Source organism: Sebastes fasciatus, chromosome 12 (assembly GCF_043250625.1).
Source record: "Sebastes fasciatus isolate fSebFas1 chromosome 12, fSebFas1.pri, whole genome shotgun sequence".
NCBI classification, from domain to species: Eukaryota; Metazoa; Chordata; class Actinopteri; order Perciformes; family Sebastidae; genus Sebastes; species Sebastes fasciatus.
In genome coordinates, this window is record NC_133806.1 from 6,883,839 (window position 1) to 6,904,625 (window position 20,787).

Genomic DNA, 20,787 nt, shown 5'->3' on the forward strand with positions numbered 1-20,787 from the left:
TTATAAAGCATCACGATGGAAAAGCGTTGAAAATGAGCATGTCCACAAGGTAGTCATGTTTTCATCACTGCCGATCGGAACTGGAGCCAATAAATACTTGTGACTAGTGCAGAGTCATTTGTCGCGGGCAATGAATGCCGACTGTAACGTTTCCCACTGAAAAGGTTTAGGTAGGCTCTCTAGCACCTTTTGTTAACCTTAGGTACAGCAGTATATTGTAACCAAGCGGGTTGGTAAACAGGAGTTTTGGATTTCTGGTTACTGAACTTTTAGAACACGTCTTGGATCTCTGGCGCAGCTTTAAGTGAAATATGGATGGTTCACCCAAACTGTAAAACATCAACCAGGCCCCGGTGACTTTAATATATATGTACCGAAGGCATAGTGACTCCTAGAGATATAAACCATGTTTTAAGGCTTTAATAAATATCACTGTAGAGGTTTGGCACACCGACCATCTGGGTATTGCTTGAATACAGAATGTAATTATTCTAGGCACAATCTAGGGCAATAAAAACTGATGAAAACCTTCGTAATCACATCCAGTTTACGACTGATGTATGCCATCTGGCTCACAGTGCTTGGAAGATATAGAAAGGAGGTGGTCATATCCCCAACAGAACAATGTAGGCGTCACAGGAAATGTTAAGCAAGTATGCATGAGGATGTCTCACATTTATTTCTCTCCGCTGGGTAAAGCCAGAAGACTAGAAGACCGGCTAGGACAGAAACTCCCTTGTTTTAACTGGATTCTGCTATCAGTGAGTGATAATCCTATTGATGGCACAGAAGAGCGGGTCAAGCCGGGTTTTTTAGAACAAGGGTGATCATGGTTAATCTTCATCATTTAAGCACCTAAGGTCCCCTGTGCATACCACCGGGCGAAGATAAATAGGTCGAGATAGACCTGCTGGAAGACATCTTGTAATCTGATCTCTGCAACACTGCGTCGCCGGTATCGCAGCGGGATGTTGCCGCTCTGTTTCCTCATCCTATGTGGCTGACACACACCGATCATCTGGGTCAGGTTTAACGTTGCTAAGAGGGAGCGCTCTCCTCTGGGCGTCCCATACTCGTTAGCATGGTGTTATCAGGGAAGTGATAGGGAGCCTCACAGGGAAAATGTAATAATGTAACAGCGACACGAGGAGAGATTTATTTTTAATACCAATAGACAGAGCTAAATCCCTCTCGAGCGGAACAAATCCTCTGGTGTCTTCATACAAGTGAATGGTCCCCAGGAAAAAAAAAACAGCTGCCGGATGTAGCAAGGAGAGGACAAATTTACATTTCCAGCCTTCAGCTGATGCTCACCTCCGTAAAGACGTGAATGAACAGGTGTCTAGCTCGAGGACACTTCAACAGGACTGTTAAGATCCAACCCATGAACCTGAGACTGCAGCACAATCTCTACACTACACCCCGGCGCTAACCAGGATTTTTATCATTGTATATATAAACCTATTTTAACTCTGCAGCGTCTACAGTCTGTAGGGATCACGGAGCTCTTTATCAAGGGAAACTTGGCAGAGAATGCGGCACGAAGACAAAAATAAACAGCGCAGAGAAATCTGCAAGATCTAAATACAATCAAAGTATATATAGAACAGATGGAAAAGCAATTTATTTTATAAGCAATCCAATAAGCAGGAGGCCGATATCAAACCTGCAGGTGCATGAACCAAATTATTTTAAGTCTCAGCAAAACAAACATTGTCACAAGTCCATTCTTTCAACAGTTTGAATTCATATTCATCAGCCTCAAACTTATTTGCTTTGAGTTTCACAAGAGAGAGCAGAGTGTGTTGAATAACTCTCCGAATCAGATTTGTGATTGATTATTAGAATATTGAGGAAGTTTTATTGACGAGCAATAGGATCAAATCCATCTCAAATCAGACGCAAATAGGATACGCTGAGCAAATATCTCAACATTATTGCAGCTGATGGTGCTGGAACATTAAAATTTCATATCAAACAAATGTAGTGCAGAATTTTTTGGGTTAGCCATCAATGCGAGTCATCCCCAAGATCTTCTCCTCCAAAGTTTTTCTTAGTTGTTTATTAAATGCAATATGACTTATATACGTTTTCTAAAACAACTACAGATGTTGTATTTCTTTTGCTTATTGATTCTTGATTCCTTGAAATTTCGCCTCAGGCACAGAAACATCTCTCTCTGCACATCATGAGAGATCAGAGCAGCGAGGCAGTGCTATTATAGATGATGTGACTCCAAGAGCTCTTTGACAAAGAGGGGATTAAACCTTTGACTTTGTTATACTCCCTCTGCTACATAAAAATGGTAAATGTCGAATGAGGATGAGCTACAATTTACCACTCGTGTAAGATCTTGTAAGAACATGGGCAATAAAACAATATTCCTACTTAGATAAAACACCACAGTTATACAGCTTGACTTTGCTGTGATCCAGGAAGAACTCGCTCTGAATATCAAACTAAACCTTAGAGGGCTCATCTCTGAAGTCCAGACCGCCTGCCTTTTAGGTTTCACCTCTCCAGTGTTCCCTCTCGCATACACACAAACACGAGCAAATATTCTGTCAAGAATGTCCTTATCAGAAAAACAAAAGCATTGATTGTTGGTTTAAATGCCTAAAACAACCTGTGTTTGCTGAGAAGTGACTTCTCATGGTCAACTGAATTATGAGTCATCTCTCAGTAGTAAAGGTAGAAGTGGCATGACGTTGTTGTAGTGCCATAAATCTCTTAGGGAGGAGGTCAGGGTGGAAGATTGAGCGTATACAAACATATATGACTTTGACACAGAATACCACCTTTCATATCCAGTCTGCGATCTTTCCCTACCTTTAACCTTGTATGTTTTGTGTCTAAACCTGACCACATCTTATTTTTATAAAGCGGTCGCTGTATCTTGACAGTAGTACATGAAACAAGTAACCTGAAAAAAAACATGTGCCTCTGTGTCCTCCAGTGTCCTCCAGTGTCCTCCGGTGCTCCTAACGGCATCTGCAAGATTTTACAGACTGAAGGAAAAAAAGCAGTCAGAGCTGATCTGGGATCTGCTGTCCATCTGCTGTCTATGAGAGCCGGCTGTCAATCACTCGCAAACTCCGACCAAACGGTCAAACTAGGCAGCGCTGATCAAATATGAATCGATATTATGTTACGTTAATGCCTATTTCTCTCCTCAAATGTTTTCAGAATCATCTTGTAGTGCACGGCTTAGCTGTAAAATTAGAAAGTTTGTGACCCAGCAGCCATGTTGAGACCTCTTGAAGGAACGCCAAGCACTGGTCACATGACCGGAGCACAACCAATAGGAAAGCTTTCTCTCTGAAACACTTGAATTACAATATGCTGAAAGGTTATTATGGAATCTTTGCCCAATGATGGCAAAAATGTACTGCCTACTGCCACTTTAAGTCCGTTATTAAGTCCTGTTATTTTCAATTAATAAACATTGCAAAACTATGCCCCTTGTTATCTTTCTAAGAGCTCAAATAAATCAGCCACAACGTGTGTTTTATCTCCTCATATCTCACTGTAATAAATGCACTACATTCCTGTTTAAGGCGAAAAGCCGTAGCAAATCTACAATTAGGTCGAAGTTCTAATTGAATTTCTTTGTTACACTGGCTTTCTGTTATCTTTGGGATTCAATTCAAAATCTGTCTAATTACTTCATAATTTACTTACACAACTTGGCTCCACCATATATATAATACCAGTGAGTCGCTGATCCTATATACTGTAGGTCCACTTGGTCTCTAAGGTCATGGGAACCAGGGCTCCTGGTTGAGCACTGCTCAAAGTTCAAGACTTGTGGTGACGGACCTTTTGCTGTCCTGGCTCTTAGATCATGAACCAGTTGGTGGTCAACAAACTGTTGAGATCAAAAAGAAGAAAGGCTGTTTGTGCCGCTACATGCATTGTCTATGTTTTTAGAATTTTACCATGAAAAAGCCATCTGATTAAAGGCTTTTTTTTTTAACTTTTTTCCATAGTGCCTTGGACCTTTCTTCTTTTTTGAACGTTCCCTGCCAAAAGCACCTTCATTAAGCTTGTTTGAACTTCTCGAATCATCTCGAGACCAATTTAGTCTTAAAGCCGTTTCGCACCAAGCATGGATTTCAGTCTGGGAAATTTGCACTGAAAATGATAAAAACACATTTTGTGGGTTCTCATGAATGCCTGAACACCCATTCGTGCGGGGGGGGGGGGGGGGGGGGGATACTCACAGATGGGACATTTTTCGGACTTTTGGTGTTTCGGAATAACTATGGCTCAGTCCCCTTCTCAACACCCAATAATGAACGACAACCTCAACAACCAAATAAAGGACAATATATGGCTTGAGATCACCCAGAACCTCGGACACGATGAAGATTGTAAGCTGATATGCACTTGAACGGGGCTAGCCACCACAGCCAGTGTTAGCATCAAATTTGGGGTCGGATTAGTTTATGTATTGCGTTATTAACATTAGCCCCTTAGACATTCTCTGTCCTGATAGGTTTTGTTGTGTAGAGTGGACACAAGCTCTATTTAGGAGGAAACTCATTGGCCTCATTGACGAAAATGGAACACAGATAATTTGCACCGGACCCGATGTGCATAGTTGTCATTCCTGCACCGCATTTTCAAATCACGCTGGTGAGAAACGGCTTTAAAAAGGCATTTCATTGATGCCTCCTTGCCCCAATTTATTCTTGTTCCTTAAACATGTTTTGCTCATCTTTGATTTAAATATTTCAACTGTAAAGCACTTTGTAACCCTGTTTTTTGAAGTGCTATGTAAATAATGTTATACTTACTTACTAAAGTGATGGCAATGATATACACACAGCATGCATATTTATGAATGAGCTAGTTACTGTAGTTCTGTGATCATTTGATACTAAGGGGGGGAAACACCCTTTTGTTCACTAGTGTTCAGGACTCTGTTCTGTCCTGGTTTTGAATCCTGGTCCTTTTTGTGTGGAGTAAATGGTGTGGATCACGGTTTGGGTTAGGCTGTGCATGTTCTTCCTCTCTTTCTGTCTGTTTCCTTTACGCTGAAGACTCTAAATCAGCCATAAGTGTGAATGTGAAGTTTGGCTGTTTGTCTATGTGTTAGCCTGCTCACAGACTGGTGTGAGCTGCATGCTGGGATTGGCACAAAGCCTGCGAGCAGTTGGTGCAAAAAACTGATTGGGTGGTTGGTAACTCCCTGTGGGCAATTAAGTCTCCATATCTGACTAAATTCAGATTTTGGTGGACAGGGTGAACAGAAATGGGTGTTTTTTCTGTTCTTTTAATATAAAAATCAACATCAAGCTTGGTTTAGTTTCCCTGTAATCCCCTTTTTATCCAACCTGTGTGTTTTAAGTGCTTTACATATAGGTCAAGGAGTTGACTCATAGCAGGTTTCCCTCTACAGAGAACCTCGTCTTTTGTTCCCCCTTTAGTCTAATTATATTGTAGCCCAACTAATGATGGGTATTATCCAAATTTAGATGATTAAAATTCAATTACATTCCAGTTTCTGGAAAAAAAAAAACAGGCCATGTTTGTTGGCGTATCACAATACCAGCCAGAATACTAACAACACAATGAAGTCTCTGTCCGTGGGGGTGTGAAGGCGAGCTGTAATGTTGTTATTTATGCATTTTTTATTATGTATACATTTTGCTGTTCGCACTGTTGTCCTCCTTTATTCTTCCTGTTGTCGTTTTGTCTCTAATATTGTCTTTGCTTGTCAGATTTGGTTGTTTGTTTGAGGACAAAAAATGTCTGTTTACAAGGCGCTTTGGGTATCTTATCCTAACTGCACCATTTTTCTATCCCACAATTTCCTCTTTCAACACTTCACTTGTGTGTTTATCGCCGTGGAAACGCACCACACCGAAATGAATGACGCCATCCGGTAATGGCATGTGGTTTTAACCGACTTGCTGGTTCCAGTCAGTGTCTCAATCTCATAATGATCTTTAAATGTCATGATTTGTAGTGAGGCGAGGACATGCACAACATGGCACCGGGAGCTTGTCCCAAAGCACAACATTAAGACGAGCAGCCAGGCTAATGCTTATGTTTCGCTTGCTGCTATTAGCGCGTTGAGTAATCTGTTCAGCGAGAGGCTGTGTTTTCGAAAAAATGAGCAGATGGTTGAGCAGGATGAAGAGAGAAGATTCAAAGCAAAGAACTGTCAGTAGTTTTTAAAGAGAGTCTGTGTGTATACACACAATAAAAAAACAAGGTCTGGTGGGAAAAGATAACACCTAATTAATTTCATTATCAAAATTATGGACTACAAAACAAGAACATCATTTGTTTAATTTAGCATAAAACAGCTGCAGTTCTTCAAGGAACCTTTCAGTGGTGTCTTTGGCCTCCTTCTCGAGGGCTTTAAGCTATCTATCACAGTCGGACACAAGAAATAAACACAGCCTCCATTAGAAAACACGGCAGGCAGATGATTGACTGGGCTTAATACTGTCGAACATCATAACCATGAATCATTCAGTTTCCTTTTTCACAAATTCCACAGCATCAATGTGATTATACAAACACACATTTGGTACCATTCAGCACACAGACTGTCAGAATCAATAAGCAGACGTTGTTAGGTCTTTTTTTTTCTCCCTCACACCACAACAGCTTTCTCGATGGGATGATAGCAGCCCAAGCCTGAGGCACTGACATATTTGTCTATGTTGTGTCTCCCGTTTCTATTGGGCTTTGACAGTTAGTGTTGTGTTTGTGTGTGTGTGTGCGTGCGTGTGTGTGTGTGAGAGACATGCACTCTTAGAGGTTCACTGCCTCAGGCTGCAGGAGGAAGACAGCTCAGATCCTTCGATGAATGAGACAGGGCACATCTGCATATGCGGGGTGCAGGCGGCCATGTTTGTTTGTTCTGCTGGGATCCCATGGGTGCACTGATCAAGACTACCTGCCAGTTGGATTTTGCCAGATGAAGACACGCAGCGAAGAAAAAACAAACAAAAAAAACATATCAAGTCACTCCTGGGTGCGGGCTAGGAAACACTGCCTCTGAGCAACAGATGGCCGGGAAGCCAGAGCTGTTGCATCTTTATGCTTTTGCTTTGGTCTAGAAAAGTACAAATCAAGGGCTTAAAAAAAACAACAAGTGCCATTGTGGTCTGCCAAATCTACAGGGGTAATGAAAAAGTAACAAACGCTTTCATGAAAGCCCATAACCTTTACTCAACTACAGACAAGGTTAAGGTTAAAGGAAAACCTGAAAAAATGAGTAGAGATGCTCCCATAGGGCACAAGCGGATCACTGAATGGCTTGATGAGTATGAAAATTATATTTTATACACTCTGGTCTTCACATTCAACACCTTCTCACTCCCAACTCATCAAATACCGACTCTTAGTCAGTGGCCCTACGCTTCAAACTATGACGCTCTAGGTACCCCTCTAGCGTCAGTTTTGGACGTGTTAGTTCCTTCTCGTAACATGCATAGTGTCTTTTCAAAATAAACTTCCAACGTAGGTTTACTTAGTTTTTAGGTTGGCAACAAAAGGACTTGGTTAGGCTTCAGAAAAGATCATGGTTTGGGTTAAAATAAGTATGTTTGTTATGTAAAATAAGTACACTTGTTAAGTAACTGGCGTTAGTAAAGTACGGAACTTAGGTAACAAAACTAAGGTCAAATAAGTCAACGTTGACTTGGTATCTGAGTTGGGAGTGAGAAGTCACATTCACCAGATCTCACGCCAGTTGAACAACTCTTTTGAGCAACGTATTAAACACTCTCCACCACCATCATCAAAACACCAAATGAGGGAATATCTTTTGAAAGAACGATGTTTAATCCCTCCAGTAGAGTTAAACAGAGTTAGAGAATCTCTGACGACGAGGAGGGACGTTCTGGAGGCTACTAGACGCTACTAGTATGTGTCTTATTAAAATTTGTCAATTGTTTTGCTGATTATTCTCTGATAACTGTTAAACTTTGACCCTAGTGCTATGTTCACACTATGAGCGACCAAACGGCCAAGCTTCCCCAGCTACATTGTCAGCGAGTCGTAGCGTGAACACAGCATATTGAAAAGTGCTCCTTACAGTTTCTCATACAGTAATTCAGGGAGATTATTACAAGGTGCTTGTTCTCTCTGTTCTACAGTCTGGGACCAAAAAATATTCAGCTTATGATCAAATGTAACAGCAAAGGGCAGACTATTCTTACATCTGAGGGGCTAAAATTAGGGAATATCTTTTTTTTCTTGAGGAATGCCTTAAATGATTGATTGACTCACAGAATAGTGGCAACTAATTGCATGTCTGGGGGGCTCTAGTAATCTTTGCTTCAATTCCTGTTTAACATTTTTACATTATTTGGGATCTTGATGTTTTTATCAGGATGGGGAACTTATAAATTTGTGTTGGTCTGAAAGTGTTTCGGGTGGGAAGAAGATTCATTTAGAGAGAGAAAAAATGGTAAAAAAAAATATTCATTTTGGGAACGGCTCTGTATATATTACAAATAGGTGTATTACAATAATAATACAATGCATCACAATAAGGTGTATTTATCATCCCTTCATATACTATATACCATTGATGTCACCCCCCTGACGGCTATTGTCAACTTCCGACTGTTAATCTTTACCAATGCAGTTTGTTAGTGTTTGATAAACACTATCATTGCATTTTCTTGTCGGTTGAAAATGTGACACAAACAGGAGCCTCCTGTGTTAAAGTCTGACGTTTTGTTGAGCTATTCATCCACCCTGACCTTCTCCCTACACGGACTTCACTGTTCTATAACAATGTCACCTGACGCTTTGGGGCAACGATTGATGCTGCCGTCCTTCGACAGTTTTATTAAACCAGATACCAACAAGATTTATTTTTCAACCTTTTATCCTTTGTAAATATCCATAACCTTGATGTTAGTGTCAACTTGTGACTTCTGTTCATCTTAATCACTGCAGTTTGCGTTGTTGCATGTTATCATATTTTCAAAACCGTTCCCCTCGACATATTAAATACGTTTTATTTATTTGTTTTTTTTTTCAACCAATGCTCATGCATGTTAAGTACAGATGATTTGGCCTCTTCCAGCTCTGTTAATTGTCTCATGTTGATTTGAAAACTTGCTGATTGCCAGACCTCTTTTATAGCTGACAAATGCGGCTAATTGGCAATCAAACTAATAGGACCCATCTTGATGGCAGCGTTTGTCATTGCGAGCTGAAGAGTCAAAGTCATTTCCCCACGAGGTGTTCAAATGATTTTATGTCCTCTCTCTATGTGTGTGTGTGTGTGTGTGAGAGAGAGATAGTTCTGGGTAACAACTAAAACTTTTATGTGTTCACGGCTTAGATAAATGAATGAAATGTTGTACACACCGAGAGCTTCTTTCTGTCACAGTACAATGGAAGTCTACATGCTGGCTTACAGCCTGTTACAGGACCCCTGCCAGTGACAGTGGCCTGAGGAAAATCCACCGAAAGACTTTGAACAACATCTTTGAAGGGTTACAACAGTCACAGTACAGACAAAGGGACATAATAACGGATTCTGAGGCATAGTATACTGTTAGAGTCAGAATGAGGGAAGCTTCTTCAGCACCACGGACAGCACCGCTGCTCCATGAAGGCAGGTGAAAAGAAGCCTCGCAGTCTGTGGAGAGACTCCTGTTTGACAGCATTCAGAGTTGCTGTCATTCTGTCCTATTGAAGGAAACTCAGGCTGTTTTTCTGGTGTCCAAACCATAGTGGACTATTTTTCTTTGCTTTGTTTTGGTTTATTTCTATTCACTTTCCTCAATTACAAGCAAATCAGAGCCTGTGAACAAAACTTCTCAGTGTCAGTGTATCCTATTAACAGAACACAAGTTTAATCGTTCTTGTAGAGCGTGGATTGGTGGTTGAATGCTAGAAATTCTGGGAATTGAGATCCTGTTATTTCCCGGGAACCGACGCCAAAATCTGATCATGTTTCCTGAGATAGGACCCAAAAATATCTGCTGGCCCAAGGATATTTAGCATGTGCATGTCTATTGTTTGCAATGAAACAAAGGTGGTTTCTCCAAACCTCATTAAAGCTGCAGTAGGTAACTTTGAGCAAATATGATAAAAAAAATAATTTGTATATAACTGTCGGTATGTTTTCAGAAACATATTTTAGTTTATTGTTAAGCTGTAAAAGGAGAAAGTATGTGACCCGGCCGCCATGTTGAGAAAGGTCGATCTAAAACCCAAGCACCGCCTACCGGCCGGAGCACACGTTAACACAAGCAGGACACTAAAAGTTTCTGAAAACATTGGAGGTGAGAAATAGGCATTACAGTAAAAGGATTTTGATTCACATTTGATCAGCGCCGCCTAGTTTGACAGTTGCCGATTGACAGTGACCAGCATCCACGAGTTTTGCGAGCAGTGATTGACAGCTGCTATAGAAACTGCTCGGCTCTGATTTGTTGTTTTCTTTTGGGCGCGGTGAAACATTTTTTTTTCAGTTTATCCGTCTCATGCACTACTGTCAGGATATAGTGACAGTTTTATAAAAATAACTTTTCATCATATTTGCGAAAAGTTACCGACTGCAACTTCAGTGCTACAGCTCAACTGTCCATGGGTAGAAATGGAGCAAATAAGATTTAAAAAAGTTATTTTTCATAAAACGGTCACTATATCCTGACAGTAGTGCATGAGACAGGTAATCTGAAAAAAAATATGTGCCTCTGTTTCCTCCGTTATCCTCCGGTGCTCCTTAACAGCATCTGCAGGATTTCATAGACCGGAGGAAAACAACCAATCGGAGCCGAGTCGGAGTCTGCTGTCCAGCTTCTGTCTATGAGAGCCACGAGTCAATCACCGGCGAATGTTACAATTAAACATCCCAGAACAATTCTCCTATTCCTCGAATCACTGAAACAACAATCTGTGTGAAGCACTGAGGAGACTGTATTAATCTGCCGCTCTTATTCATCTCTTCAGCAGAGCAGAAGCTTCAGTGGACGTTAAAGTCACATACTTCATGTACGTCATTGTTTATTCATCTGACAGTCTGTTTGGTCTAATGGACTCTATTCTGAAATCTGTTGCCACATTGATTCATTCATTATTGTAAAAAAAAAATGAAACAACACCATAAAAGACATTAAAGATGCCCTGTGGTAATAGCATGTCAGATAAGTCAACATTAAATGGTACAGACAGGTTGAAAATGTCAAACACCTCCTGGCATATTTTAAGTAAAGTGTGTGACCTTCATTACCCAAAACCTCAAACCGACTCAGCCGAGGTCAATAACAATGAGCACCTGCTGAGAGGGTGAGTAGGTGCTTGATGGGAGTCCACTTTGGCAAAATATCCTCTGTTCACCCGTCATTAGTGATGCTTTTACATGTTGTTCTTTTGCCCTTATTACAAATGATACTTGATTATATAAAGTTATTGACCAGCGAAAAACAAAAGATAATGGAGGCGAATCGACTGAAACCCCTTTTTGTCAGCTACTCAATGCCATTACCCTTGACACGTCTACCCCTGCTACTCTCCAACCCGCTGGGCTTGTGTTTGTCTCTGTGTGGATATGAAAATGAAACACACGCAATAAAAAGACATCCTGGACTTCGACCTCTCTTCCGCAGCCTGATAAGTGCAGCCGCAGCGTCTGGGTCAGCCGCTCAAACAACCACTACTGAAAACTGAACATTAATCTTCATTTTTATCATGTGGCGCTTTTCTATGAAACACAACACACTCCGACCCTTTAAATAATTTATGTGCCTCTCCTCTCCTCACTGATAACCAGACTTGGGAGGACAGGAGGAGAAGGAGGAGGAGTCTACTGGTCTTGAATTAGAGGTAGAAACTAAACATGCTTTTTTGGACTTTTCGCAAATCAATCTTGGTTGAGTTTCTTTCCCACAAATTTGGACACAAGCAGATCCTTTATCTTCTGTTGTCGAGTGAATCAGTCGCGCATAACTGACACCGGGCTAGAGCCGATCTGTCTGGCAGACGTTAACTCAACAGCATACTCTGAATCCGCCTCATGCAGTGTGGTTTCCGGAGCTAACCACAAACATCTTGTCTCTCATCTGCCTCATGATTAAATTGCCTTAAAGTATCAATCCCATTTAATTACTGTCATTATCATCAATGAGAAATTACCAGCGCCCAAAACGGCAGGGTTAATTAGGCTTTCTGGGACGGAGAGATTATTTATTTATCTGCGGTCGCCTGCGAAGCGAAGATATGAATTGGGAGTAAACTTTCACGTAGTGTCTGCTCTGCTTACTTAACCAGCTCCGTCAGCGTCTCCTTGGTTTGTTTTTGTTTTTTTCTCTCTCTGACTCACTTTACTCTCCTGCTGTCACTTTCCTTCCAAACACTGCTGCTTCTCTCATCTGTCTCTCACCTCCTGACTCTTCTTTTGTTTTTTGTTTTTAATCTCGCTTGTTTTCAATGTCACACAGATATCTTCACGTTGCATTCAATCTTACCAGTTTACCACTGATGTGCCTTCAAATCAAGAAACACAAAGTGACTTGTCTCTTCGCTAACAGATGCTCACAGATGCTCACAGATCACTGTTTGACCTCACAATGTAAGAAAGGCTTTTTTAATTGTTGCTTGAAGAATCATTCTAACCTTTTTCTTTGTTCATCGAGCAACAACGCAAAGCAAAAGAAGCTCAAATTATTTCACACATCAGCTGATAACCAAAGCTCTCCCTGTCCCCTATTCTCCGAACGGCAGCTCTAGATTTAACTGATACCTTTGTTCTTTTTAGATAAGGGCGTCAAAATCAGTAAAATCAGCTGTTTGAAATGAAAACGTGCCTACTCATGGATCTTGATGGCACATGACTGAGAACTCAAAGCCGGTGGATTTCAGCTCTGAGGAGTGAGCAATCTTCATTTCAACACTATTCTCCAGGAGCTGATTTCACAGTTATTAACACCTACAAACTAGCAAAGCGATAAATAACCAGTGAGTCAAAATAAGACCGCTGCATCAGTGCGTCATTGGAAAAACAAGACCAGACACCACTGGTTGAAAAAGCCAAGTGTTTGAGAGAAGTAGGAAAAAAAGGAAAAAGAGCTTACTTCTTGGGTGGCACCTGTCCCACGTTGACCCGGACGCAGATGACTTTACGAGTCTGCATTCCCATGGAGCAGGGACCCTGACCGTCACCGCTGGCTCGGACACCAGTGGAGGTGTTGAGGGTCGAGGCGGAGGGGTCTTCGGTACAAGGGCCCCAAGGCCCCGTCTGCCAGTGGTAAACTGTACAGGCGTGTTCGTTACAGTTCCGTACCTCCTGGAGGGAGCTGCTGTTTGGGCACAGCGCGCCACCTGAGGAACACCAAAACACAGTGAAGATGAAGAATGGATGAAAAGGGTAACTTTGGTAATATTCAACCTGGATCCTATTTTCCCATGTTTTTGTGTCTAAGTGACTAATGGGGAAAACAATTTCTAAAATTGGTCCAGTATTGAGCAAGAGCGATGCAGCCAGCAGCCGCGACACAGGCTGCAATGTAATCATATCGGACAACTCCTCATCATCAATTTATGTCCACTAAAAGTGCTTGTTTTTGCCACTGACAGGCTCAGATTGTTATTATAGGTGTCTGACAACATTATGGAAAGGACCCTACAGAGAAATACAACCTTCTTCTTTACCTTTCGCTTGATCCGGTCTGTTTGTTATTGTGTGTCTCGCTTGGAGAAGCCTCGTTGTGAAATCTTGCGTTGCATCCACATCGTTGAAATCAGCCATGACATTGAAAGTCTTTTAGGTAACACTAAGCTACGCTTTCTGTACTCCAACACAACAAACGCTGACAACACAGGCACTCCTCATCAACTCTCACTCACGTTTCCATCGTTGTCTTCTGGCAACAAGTCACATGACAATAACAAATAGAAAGCGAAAGTAAGAAGAACGTTTCATTTCTCCGTAGCGTCGTTTCCATTATGTTGTCAGACACTTATAATAACAATCTGAACCTGTCAGTGTCAAAAACAAGCGTTCATTGATGGTGAGAAGTTGCCCTGAGCAATTACATTGTAGCATGTTTAGCAGCGCTCTCGCTCAATACTGGACCAATTTCAAAAATTGGTGTTTTCCCCATTAGTTAAAGCTGCAACAATCAATATATTTTAAATTTTTTTAAATGGATTAAATGACTATGTGTAATCTGAAAGGAGTAGCTTCTACTCACAAACCAACAGACTCAGTAGTTTCCCTTTAACTCTACACTACCTTTTAGTCTATTTCAACTCATTGATTTAGCTTTATGGTCCACAACTTTACTGTTGTTTTGGTTTACACTCACCATTCTGTTTTCAGCAAAAAAAAGCTCTGATAAACCTAGTTTACACTCCCGACACAGCACCAAAGAGCAGACAGACAAAGTGAGTGACTAGTTGGTGAACATAGTTGAGCATTTAGCAGCTGAAGAGCCAGATATTTCTCTCAGGAGTGGGAGGAGACCAAAACAGAGCTTATAAGGGGGATGAATATTGGACATTCATTGAGTGGTCAGGAACACAAGTCAAAATGAGTACTAATGTTACAGTGTGTGTTAGATATGAAAATATGCAACTCAAAAAAAAAAGAATACTGCTTTTTTTCCCCAAAATGGGGCACAATGAAGAAGAGAGGTGTGTCCACAGTTATCTGCTATTTAGCACATTTTTTACTATGTGATGCACACTCCAGAAAGGAGCTCTATTAAATCCAACACACCTGTCTGACAATTGGGGTTAACGGATTTTTGTTTTTCCCTTGAAACTCGTGAATCTGTGAGACCCACTGAATGAAACCTACACTCACTCACATTAAACCTCTTTATAAGAAGAGTTCCCTGCTGTTCTATTGTTTAACAAATGCTTTCAACAGCCTTTAAACCTTATATGTAAAGGTATAATAGCTATACTTGCAAGAGCACACCAGGATTGCATTCATTCATCGTCATCAAGTGGAAACATACATCTTCCAATCTGGTCAAACAAATTCAGTCAGTTTTAATGCTCTGCAACAGCAAGGAATTTCACTTATAAACAACTTTGTAAAGTAGCTGTAAATGTTTCAAGGTTTAAAACCTCAAGATGTGAGCATTTGTTCTCCTGAGGCTACACACTGATGCTTGAGTTGATTGATTTATCTGAAGCTGCTGGATTTTATGTGTTTAACTGTGAATGTTCAACACAACCAAATGCTCATAGTGTTATCTTATTTTCCATTTCATTTTTATCAATGTCATTGTTACTGCTTCGTGCTTAAAGTCCCTGGCTTTTGTGTATGTTATATTTGTATCATCAATCCTCTTATTCTATTGCCAAATGCTTTTGGGGTTAAGTGCTTGTTTTGATGTTACAGGCTACACTTACTGTAATGAAAACCCCAATTCCCAGAAACACTCAACTCAAGAAAATCCTGGAGACTTTGGAGGTGTGAGCTGGACGTGTGTGATTTCGATATTCTGAAGATGCCGCCCAGAAATCAATTTAAGCTTATGAAAAGCACAAGTCTGAATACAGATAACCCTCCCCACAAAAGTTGTTCTTACCTTCTGAATTTACTGTAAATCTTAATTCAACAACTATTAATACAGCCAGTATGTACCTATAAATGCTAGGGCTGACAATCAACTTAAACATTTAATTGCAATTAATCGCATGACTGTCCATAGTTAATCACAATTAATCACAAATTAATTGCACATTTTGTTTCTTTTAAAGGAATTTCAGCAGAATTTAGTGTAAGTTTGGAGCGTTATTTAAGCCTCCGTCACGACAAGATAGTATGACATGGTTGGTACTAATGGATTCCTTAGGTTTCTTAGTTTCATATGATACCAGTATCTTCACTCTAGCTTTAAAACATGAGCCCACTACAACCTAAAAATCGCAAGTTGCGATCAGGTTAACTTTGACAGCCCTAATAAATGCACGTGTACTTTTCTACCAATATAAGTTCTTGCTTAAAAGGTGCTACATTTTATCATTACCAAAATGTTTATGCCATTAATTCTCGCAGTCTGGCCGCCACACAGTTCATTTAACTCTGTGCCACTGAGCTGGACTTCAAGGGCAAACCTGCACTCAGTAATTATCTGCTACAATTCCCGGTAAAAAAACAAACAAAACAGCATTATAGCAGAGGTTTTATGGATTTCTATTTAATCTTATTTAATTGTATTGGTAGCTACAGACATATAGGTGTGTTTACAGACTGTATGGAGCTCTTTGCATGTGGAAATCTTCTTCCTCTATTTGTACCTATCTCTCTCTCATTTCTCTTGTGAGTCGTCAGTCAGTCAGTCAGTCAGTCAGTCAGTCGGTCATATCGATGGAGCTCTCTCTGGTTTAGAGTAACTGCCGACACTTAGGGCTTTCAGCAAAGATTGAGAGGCATCGCGGGACTGTGAGTCCTCCACACCTGTATTTTGCTGCCGGAGTTGACAGAGAGCCAGCTCCGTAATGAGCGGCGGTGTACGCGACAGTTGGGCCTGAATCACAGACTGCCAACTCAGACAAATCTCACCCTAATGGTTACTGAGCATGACTACCGCTCTGCTGACTGCGCCATGCCAACTTAGCTGACTAACAACGATGGCGATGCTAGCCGTTCCCGACACTAGCATGACATGGTGCCTCAAATGAGTTGTTGCTGAACAATGACCTAGAAAAGCTGCATGTTGGACAATGAGGGGAAATGTGAAACAGCTTACAGGAAACAAACCACATAACAAACCAAGGCCAGTTATTCACGTTTGCTGCAGGATAAATTACAGTTTGCTGGCTCGTTCACAAAGAGCTGGGGCCATTCTCACTTAGCATGCGTCTTGACTATCAGTCAGCTGAAAGAGTAAGAGGCACTTGGGCTTCACAAAGTCCCATAATAATCACTGGGAATTAAATGTAAGCAGTTATGCTAAATAGGTCATTAATTAGGCATATTAATGTATTAATTAGCACAGGATTTTATGCCAACATATTGGTTGCTTATTAATATGAACCCTGTATCTGAAAGCTTTGAGAAGTTCCTGTAGTTTCAACATTTTTTTGTTCTTCATTAATATGCAACACAGGAGCTGCAAAATCTGCTAAGGAGCTCAAAATCTAATCAGATAATCTACTCTGCGGGGGAACCTGTGGTGGAGAGACAAAGCTATTGTTCTTGAGTATGTGTGTGAGTATATGTTCAGTATGTCATAAAGATGTGTGTCTGAACAGAGAGCAGGATATTAGGGATGCGCGATATGGATTATTTTCAGCCGACACCGATAACAGATAATTACCTGCTTCTCGTGGCCGACACCGATAAGACAACCGATAATGTCACGTTTTTTTAATTGAAAAAAAAGTTCAAAACTTGTAGTTTATGCACACCTGAAAGTATAGGCTAATGGCCCAGACACACCAACCCAACATCAGAGAACTAGCAGCTACGCAGGCCGACCGTTGCGTCGCCTCACATCTTGGCCAAAAAGTTGCACTCGAACACACCGCAAAGACTACAACCGACGGCCAACTAACACGTACGTTCTGCGCCTGTGTGAGAGAAAATAGCTCAACACACCAGCAGGTCGCAGTAGCCTGTATTCGTCATTCAAAAAGGGAAAACGGAAGACCGAGCACGGCGGATATACAAGCCGTTGTTATGATACGTACATGAAACAAAGCAGCGTTTGCTGACCATTTTCACACCATTCTCACTCAACACTTAGCTTCATTCCAGATGTCGCTGTGAAAATATCCGTGTTGGATTGATCAGATGAGATGAAGATGAAATATGAGAAGAGCCTTTTGTGTTTTTCCTCTTCACTTTACTTACTGTTTCTCTTCTCGTGCACTGATTCATCTAAGCTGAACAGCCAATCAGAGTGATTTCTCTCACCGACGAGCGCCGCGGCCGATTCAACATGCTGAATCGTCCGACAACACGACACGGACAGGCTACAGCCGACGATCTGTGATGCCTCAAAAACTACGCCAAAAGACGCTCACCTCCGGCCCTAAACTATCCGACGGCCGACCGTCAGCTCGGTGTGTCAGGGCCTTAAGATGTAGTGAACAAAGATGGATGATTTAATATTCCATAGCTTTCACCTAAGCAAATCCATCGGACATCCCTATTGTTAACACAATAAAAACAAAGAACAGTTGTGACTCTTTAAGTGTTTTTTCGATTAAAATACATCAAAAAACATATATTGCAAAGTGCATCGTGTTGTCTTTCTCTGAAACTGTGAAAAACATTCACACCGGCGACGACATGTTTGGCTCTCTAGTCAGCGAGCTGCGCTTGTTGCTCTTCTTCTTCTCTGTCTGTGTAGATGCTGCGCTTGTTAAGTCAATGAAAGCAATTCGGCTTCGTATTATCAGCTGATAATTTATCGGCTTTAATTTAATTATCGGAATAATACATAACAATATAAATGTCTCATTATCGGCCGGTAATTTATCAGGCCCGATATATATCGTGCATCCCTACAGGACAACGTTTGATGTGATTTCCTGAATTTCTCAACCATTCTAAAGCTACTACAAGTACAGCTACTATATTTCTAGTCTAACATCAAAGTTTACCAAAAAGTTCTGGAAACCTTGGCACCCGAGAAAGACCTTTAATAAATACAGATATAAAATATGTTAATGTGGCAGGTGAGACATGCAGTACAGAAAGTAATACAACTGCAGAACAACGGAAAACACATTCAAGCTATTTCACACATGGCCAACAAGCCCTGACTGTAATACAACTGGCTGAATTTAATTTAAATCAATTATAAGTCACCCTAAAGCTGTTATGATAATGTCGTTTTTAAAACTCAAAACAAGCTAACAATTTACATTTTGCTACGTGTACAGACACACAGCTAGAGGTTTAAAACAGCTACCAGCTAAACTCTAATTACAACTGTTACCCTCCATCACTGTGATCCACGCCACAACCATCGCAGTGACTGTGAGGAAAACACACAAACACACACACACACACACAGAGATAAGACGCAGGAAAATGTTTGGAGACATGACAAAAAGAAAGACAGAAAGACAAGCAGACGCACACAGAGATTTAAACCAGAGCGTATGCGGGGAAATGATCTTAGAAACAGATAAAAAGTAAGTGTCAGACGAGGAGACAGACCAACGGAAATAATCACTAGGACTGATAAGCACACTGTTTGAGATAAGGACAAATGCACATGCAGACAAGTGTGAAATCCAGACATTCAGTGAGTGACAGCAAAGGACGACTTGAAAGGCCATGACTAAGCCAATATCCAGGCCTCATCTGCATATATTTCCATACATGTCTGCAGGTGAGACTCACCTTCCCCGGCGTTGTAGGCCAGAATGGAACGTGTCCTCATCTGCTTCCCCTCGATGGTCTTACTGGAGCAGGTCTGAGAGCAAGTAGACCACGGTGTCCAGTCACTGAGCACGCAGTCCCGCGAGCAAGGCACCTCGCAGGGCACGGGCTCTGGAGCCGAGGAAGACGTGCAGAGATTCTTGTCTACCTCCTCGCCTGAAGGAAACGGTGATGGAAAATAACACAATCAAATCTGAGAGGAAAGAAAGTAGGACAGACTGAAGATGCATTTTAAAATACAATACACCCATATTGTCAGTTTACATTGTACCAGCTAATATCAAGTTAACAATGGGGTAATATTATGGCAACAGAGTAAGAATATTATGATGGCATATTAGGTCCATTGTAGGTTAAAACAATTAGAAGGGAGGGGGGGAAATATCCTGAGAAAAACTCAAAATTAAGAGTCCCAATTTATGGCAAAGTCTCTTCAAAGTCCGGATGCTAGAGTGGTGAAGGGATGACCTATTTTTGCAGGCCAACCAGGAAGTTAGCATCGCACCTTGACAAAAAGCCAATGGGATTTTTCCATTTTGGATTAATATACATAAATAAGCTCTGTGGCAAACAAGCGTTTATGATACTTAAACATCTTGTTCAGCAATAATATTCACTAATGAACACCACTTCTATGATTTTTGAAGAGTAAATGCAATGCCAGAAGTAAAAAGCTAACGTTAGGCTATTAACAAACTACACCACAGTCGCATGAGCGCAAGTATACACAACGAGGCTGTAAAGGCAGTCGAGTCGGCGTGATGACGTTTAGTAGTCTCATTTAGCCACTTGTCAGCAACCGCTACGACACGAAAAAACTTCCAAATTTACGAGTGGGATATTTACTGACATATTTTATATCATAGAATAACCCCTTAAAAAAAAACATTGACTTTGAGATGAGGGAAACCGGAAGTGCAAAAATGCTGACTCATTTCCGGGTTTTAGGACTCATTCTTGCACCACTCTATTCTCTTAATGCTAAATCCAATTGCAAAGTATAATTTGATTAGTTCATCCACAGCAGGCATAACACACGGCAAGCGGCTGTGGTGTGATGAGTTTGATCTAACCTTGCAAATTGAAGCAATGTGGTTCCTTGACAAAAAAAGAAAAACACAATTTTTTTACGAGGTTTTTTTTCTTCACAAATTTGTTACTTTATAATCTCAGAGAATATTTAAGTTTTTACTCGTAAATTTACAAATTTAATATCGGGAATTCAGATTTTTTTTCTCAGAATATTGCCCCCTCCTGCGGCTGCGTAATTTTTTTTTTTTTTTTTTTTTACTTACAGTGGCACTTATATGAAGTTGTAGATTGGGGTTTAACTTTAGTAAGAAGGTAACAATGGTTAGAAACAAAATGGGGTAATTATACTGTAATCTGCTCACAATAATAAGGATATATCATATCAACATGCTCTTAATGATAATGGTATAATT

General features: G+C 40.8%; 1 protein-coding gene across 1 annotated transcript in view; it reads right to left on the bottom strand.

The window, feature by feature from the left end:
* Positions 1-20,787, bottom strand: part of thsd7ab (thrombospondin, type I, domain containing 7Ab) — a 178,919-nt gene that overhangs the window by 66,466 nt on the left and 91,666 nt on the right. The window contains exons 8-9 of the mRNA XM_074652872.1: positions 19,304-19,498; positions 13,062-13,308 (exon numbers count right to left, since the gene is read on the bottom strand). Coding sequence (XP_074508973.1) covers positions 13,062-13,308; positions 19,304-19,498 — 442 coding nt within the window. The remainder of the gene's footprint in view (positions 1-13,061; positions 13,309-19,303; positions 19,499-20,787) is intronic.